The following is a 6,000-nucleotide window of genomic DNA, read 5'->3' on the forward strand; positions in this document are numbered from 1 at the left end:
AAGTGCTTTACACAGCATGTTTTGGGGTTATTAACAGCTTTGGGATCTGTTTCTGAATGTCAAGCAAAGAACTTTCTTCTATGTGACAAGTGAGACAAAAATTGTGATCCTCTCCTGCAGAATCCAACAAGCCATCTATCTTTAGCATTGATTTGCATTTATTCTCTAGTAAAAAAAAATAGCTAGAGGGTGTTCAAAATGATTGAAAAATGATAGAGAAATACTTACCAACTCCTTTACAATAGACAAAAGTTGTGCTCTGCTGAGGACTATAACCTCTTTTTCAAGATGATAAGTTTGGTAACAGAGCTAATAGAATCCTCTGTTAAGGAAGAGTGGCTGTCTGTGTGCTGTGCTTATGGTCTTTAGCTAATTTTTACTCTTGTCCAAGTGCTGCAAAACTGCTACTTGTGTTTTATTGCATGTAACAAAACATAAAGCTAATTTGTCATTACATAAGAACAAGCTTATACAGCGTGCTAGACTAAGAAAAATGTTTTATGTGTTAAAGCTATCAGGAAGGCTTGAAGAAAACCAAAGAACTTCAGGAACTGAAGGAAGAAGATGAAGAGACACCAAAAGAAAGTCATGATGAACATGAAGAAAGTGAAAATGAAGATGAGATAAAAAACCTGAAAAGCAGGTGAGACAGTGGTGTAATATGTCCATACGAGAGGAGCCACTTTTTTCTATTTGTGGTACCCAAGCAAGTGTTTTATACTATTATCTTGACATGTTTTCTTCCAGTCTAGGGAAGCATATTTGAAATAACAGTATTTTCACAGAAAGGTATATTCCGAGATAACATAGTTGCAAAATGCAAAACTTTTTATTGTGATATTTCAACTAAAATTGTATATTGACATCAAGATACTTCATCTTGCTGGGGTTGGTTTTGATTTGAGGTAAAAAAATATTCCACAAAAGTTGTTTAGATGCCAGACTATATCTCTCAGTAGGCATGTGTTGTCTCATGAAACTTGTAATTCAGGAATCCGATGCCCATATTTGTGCCATATGTCACTCCCAAAGGGTCTTCACAGGTGAGTCTTCAGTACATCCACAAGGTGAATGCAGATTAAGACAAGCTCCTCAGCTATGTTGAACTTGCTCTGACTTGGACAGGCAGGTGCTTGCTCCCTCTGGAAGCTGAGTAGATGCAGCAGAACAGCACAATGCTGGAGTTCCTGCCTTTCAGCAGTGACATGTTTATTGCATTCGTCTGTACTCAGTGCTCTTTGTCTATACTGGGGACTTCTGAATCATCTGCTTATTGTCTTACCTGAAGTGTTTGATGCCTAACTGGAAAACTTTTCTGAAATTTTCAACTTTTCTTAGAGTTAATTATTGAGTCTCCTCAGTGGTTTTACCACCCAATTCAATATACCTGCAATCTCCTGCATTTTAAAAGCAAAGAGACTTTTGCATTAGAGAGGAACTGAATGTTGGCCAAAGCAAGTAATATGTCCAATCCCAAGCTAAGGTAGGGATCCTTACCTGATCCAGAAGAATTCATTTCCATTCCATAACCATTATGGTTATAAACATCTGTTAATTTGAGATTTCAGCCATGTTCAGAAGGGCAGCCATCTCACTAGTCATGAAATTCTTAGGAAGAAATGTTTACAACATGTTCTAATGTTTCATTTAGTTGAGCAACCTATGAACAGTGCAGAATTTTACACCATATCAAGCTCTGAAATTTGCCAGTTGACAGGTGGGAGAAATAGAGGTCAAGTTTACTGTCTTCAGCTGTCTTGCAAATATCAGCCATATCTGAGTGTACAGCTGTTCTTAAAAGAACGTAACAGTCTGATTCTTCTTTGACAAGGTGTATTTGGAAGAAAGATGGTGCACCATACATCTATGAAACTTCTCAAATTGAAAAGCTTAAGATAATAAATTTGCATATGATTAATATATAACAGGTTTTTTTTAATTTTACAGCAGACTTGAAGTCATCATTAATTATTTACATATACTGTACCCCAAACTGTGTAAACACTGGAATGTGGTATGGCTTGTAGTGGCTGCAATAATCATTTTTGCTGTGGTGTTGGGAATCTACCATTCATACAACTCCTGTGATGAAAAATCAGAGGGACCTGAAGAGAAGGCCAGCTGTTCTGCTGCCCGTCAATATTCCTGGTGGAACTCAGGATTTCAACAAGAGCAACGCACTGAATAATAGAGGAACAACCATGTATTTATGGTACCTGAGCAAGTATGCATATTAGAACACCATTGTTAAAGGTAGTGCTTAGTCATCCTTATGGCTGTTAAATGTGATCTGTTAGACAAGTGAGTTACTCCACACCATCGCGTTTGGGGATACATTGTGAACGTACCTTGCCAAAATGACAATCTGATAAATAATCCTGTCTGTCCTCTTATTGTAAATGACTGATACAAATAAAGTAATATTGAATCACGATAAGGTTGTGGCAGTAATCAGCAACCAGTAAGATATTTAAAAGAATGATTTGCACAGGATATTGACATCTCTGCTATGATTTTGAAGAAAATACTAAAACCTGCATTTGCAGTTAGTGCTTTACTTTGCATTTCCTGAATTTATTGGTGAGTCTTTTGGGTTTTAAGAGTCTAATTCCTTTCCTTATTCATGATTATTGGGTAGAAATAGAAGCTCTTCTATGGAAGGTTAGAATTATACTATCAGACCTAATGCCTTGCTGATAAAGTAATTTTGTAAGAGGAATTATCTGTATGATTATTTAAATGGAATACTAAGTACATGCATAAATGTGTTTTATGATATACTTTAAGAATGGGACCACCACTTTTTTTTTTAAATGGGATACACCCCAAAATCTAAAATGAGGTCTAGGTGGCACAGTTGATATAGTCAAATAAATCTGGGAACTTCTGATGTATCAAAGGGACATGCTTTGCAACAAATTTATGTATGCCACTCAGAGTCAAGACTGGTTACAGCAAAAAGTAGTTGCTGTCTGGAAGATTAGATGTGTCATCCAAGCCCAAAATACAGCAGTCTTGGACATGGGAAGCAATCTTCAATTCTTTATTTAAAAAAACAAAAAAAAGCGACAAAAGAAAAAAAAAAGTCTTCAAACCTCTGTATACAGGTGATCACACTAAGCGGACTCTGCCCTACTGCTAATACTGGAAATAGATATCGTTTGAGATCTGCACTAGGAACACAGTTCTGCATACAGCCAAAACCCTACCAGTGCCTAGATGAATCAGGACGTGAAAGCAGTGAGGACTTTAAAGAGGTCATTGCATGTTTTTAGTAGTTCATTTTCAGAATCTGATGCCAAGTATATAACTGTTCTGATATGCTGTCAAAGCTAAACTGTCAGGTTGTGATAGATTAATCTTTTGCCCAGAGTTTTCAACAGTTCTGCCTGTTTGGGAGTTGTGAGTTCTTATACAAGAATGTGAAAGGCTGAAATTTTTAGACAAGCAATTTCAAAATGGCGAAGCCATTATCTGTAAAAAAAACCACACCACCTAGTGCTGAGACCAAAATGCATGTCACTTAAGGTATACCATATGTACCTGCTGAACATCACTTCTGATTGAAGATGAACTATTTTTGTCTTTCCATAGCTGTATGCTTGAATCTAACCACAATATCAAAATCAGTGTGACACTTGATTGCACTCGTGTCTTGCATTCTTCTGGCATTTTCTGACTGATTAACAGGTCTGTTTACCAACTGAAGGATAAGTATGTTATGCAGTACTGTAATTTCAGTTCAGATGCAGTTAGTATTGTCTTGTTTTCTTTTGGTGTAAACACTGAACCTCAAGCTAACTATCAAAGAAAACAGGTTTCTAACTCAGTCAGAAATTTAATTCACATATCTGGCACTAGTAACAAATATCCTGCTGGTGAATTTTGTTTGTTACATGATTAGCCACATGTTTAAGAGACACTTACATGGAGAAAGAAAAGAAAAATAAAATAAATAAATAAAATAAAAGACCACTACCACTTTTTTTTGAGGGGAGGAGGGCAAGTCTATAAGCAGTTGGGAGGTTTGTTTTTTATTTTAAAGTATATATTGTTGAGGAATAGTGTGCTTAAGGAAGTTCAAAAAGGATAATGGGAAGGTGTCATTTGGTCTAAAATTGTAATTGGTAAAGAATAAGACAGAAGAAGGTTTCTTGCAAATTACTTGGTATCTGTTTGGTTCAGTTAGAATATCTGACTATGAAGAACTACTGTGATATTTCACATACTTTCAGTATTTGAAGAAACTTGTCAGTTGCTCTTTGAATACTTCTTTATTAAAATCAGCTTCTTTAACTTAATATTCTTTACAAATAGCGTTGATAACTTAATAAGGCAATAAAAATTGAAGGTAAATAGTCCTGAAGATTCAGAATCTTCGACGCCAAAAATTATGGCACCTATTTGATTATATGATTGTGGAAATGTTGGGCTGCACTGAGGAAAAATAATTAACAGTGCCTACAATCAAATTAATTTGCTCTTATTTACACCTGCACTGATGTGGGTCCAACACCTTATTTTAAGTACATGTAGAAAGTTATTGATATCAGTAGGACTCCTGAACTGCTTCATGTTAAGCCTGTGCTAAGTTTTTTTGGTTAGTGGGTGAATGAGGTCTCCACCCTCTCTTGAAATTCAGCACACTGGCTTTTTGTGGACTTAGTGCACAAGGGCAAATTTCCCTAAGTAGTCGTACTGATTTGAACTGAACTACTTGCATGTCTAAGGCAAGTATAATTTAGCCACCAAGTTTTTAATTGTTGTGGGGAATGGACTGAAAGAGGCAAGAGATTTTAATGGGGATGAAAAGATGAAGGTAAAGTTTATTTTAAAAAAATTTTGTTGTTCTTTTTATAACTACTTTGAGCAAACTGTCCACTAAAAATAATGAACCACAATGACTAACAGCACATTAAATATTTTTGCTTATATTTTTCAGTTAGTTAATGAAGACACCTTTTTTTAATAGGAAACTAGATTGAGTTCAAAAACTATTCTAAATGTAATTTTATCTGTTGGATATTAGTTTGCTTTATCTGGAAAAAAACCCCAACCTCTTCTGTGTTCAAACATCACATCAGATAACAAGAAATAGATCTATTATTTATGCTATTAACACTGAAATAGTTTTCTTGAGGTGCAATATTTATTTTTCTGCTTTAACAAGACACGTTTATTGTTTTTCCTGCACAGCACAGATGTTTCTAGTAAAAGGAATTTTAAAAGGGCACTATTTTTGTGTATCATATTTAAATTTGTAATATTGTAAGATTTTGCACAAGTGTGCTGGTATTGTACTGTATAGTATCACATACTTGAGTTTTGAAATAAAAGTATGGTTTCAAAGTCCTCATTGTTGGTATGTTAAAGGTTTGTTTTTTACATGCGCTCTGTCTCCATATTAATGGCTATGTTCTTATGAAATACATACTGCTTTGTCTATACTGCATAACGTAGTGCCATGTTACACATACCAAAGATGTTGTTCTAGTCTTTCAGTTCTTCAGGAAAATGATGTAGAAGAAGCAAGCAAACTCCTGTTTCAATAGAGAAAGTGTTTGTAAGCAGGGTCATCCCTGTCATACCCTAGAAACAAGATGAGAGAGGAAACTGAAATGTCCCGGAGAGAGTTTAAATCCTGCTTCAAAGCAAGGCTGCCTGTCACTGAGGAGATTGAACATGGAAAGCCACAAGGGAAATCTGTAACCAAAGGAGACTGAGTGAAAGGTTAGGATTCTTTATTTACTTTGTGTTCTTGTAGGCTTGGGAGGTCTGGGAAGCCTGGGCTTTGTGGAGAGCTGAACTGCTAGACCAGCGGGAAGGACACAATGCTCAATTTCCACAAAGAACAGAAATGTCACTTCTGAATCTCTGATGATCTGTGTCAGGGAGAAGAACTTTGGGACAGCAACAACCTTGAAAGGAATTACTGTTACCAGGAAAAGACTCTGATATTTGTATATTCCACCTTTTTTTTTTTTTTTTTAACTTGTTTCC

General features: G+C 35.8%; 1 protein-coding gene across 2 annotated transcripts in view; it reads left to right on the forward strand.

The window, feature by feature from the left end:
- Positions 1-5,352, forward strand: part of IRAG1 (inositol 1,4,5-triphosphate receptor associated 1) — a 47,943-nt gene extending 42,591 nt beyond the window's left edge. For both annotated transcript variants that reach the window (XM_050897725.1, XM_050897726.1), the window contains 2 exons: positions 512-643; positions 1,948-5,352. In XM_050897725.1, the coding sequence (XP_050753682.1) occupies positions 512-643; positions 1,948-2,188 (373 nt within the window). In that variant the 3' untranslated portion in view covers positions 2,189-5,352. The remainder of the gene's footprint in view (positions 1-511; positions 644-1,947) is intronic.
- Positions 5,353-6,000: the final 648 nt, after the last annotated feature.

The sequence above is a fragment of the Gymnogyps californianus genome, chromosome 5, assembly GCF_018139145.2.
Source record: "Gymnogyps californianus isolate 813 chromosome 5, ASM1813914v2, whole genome shotgun sequence".
NCBI lineage: Eukaryota > Metazoa > Chordata > Aves > Accipitriformes > Cathartidae > Gymnogyps > Gymnogyps californianus.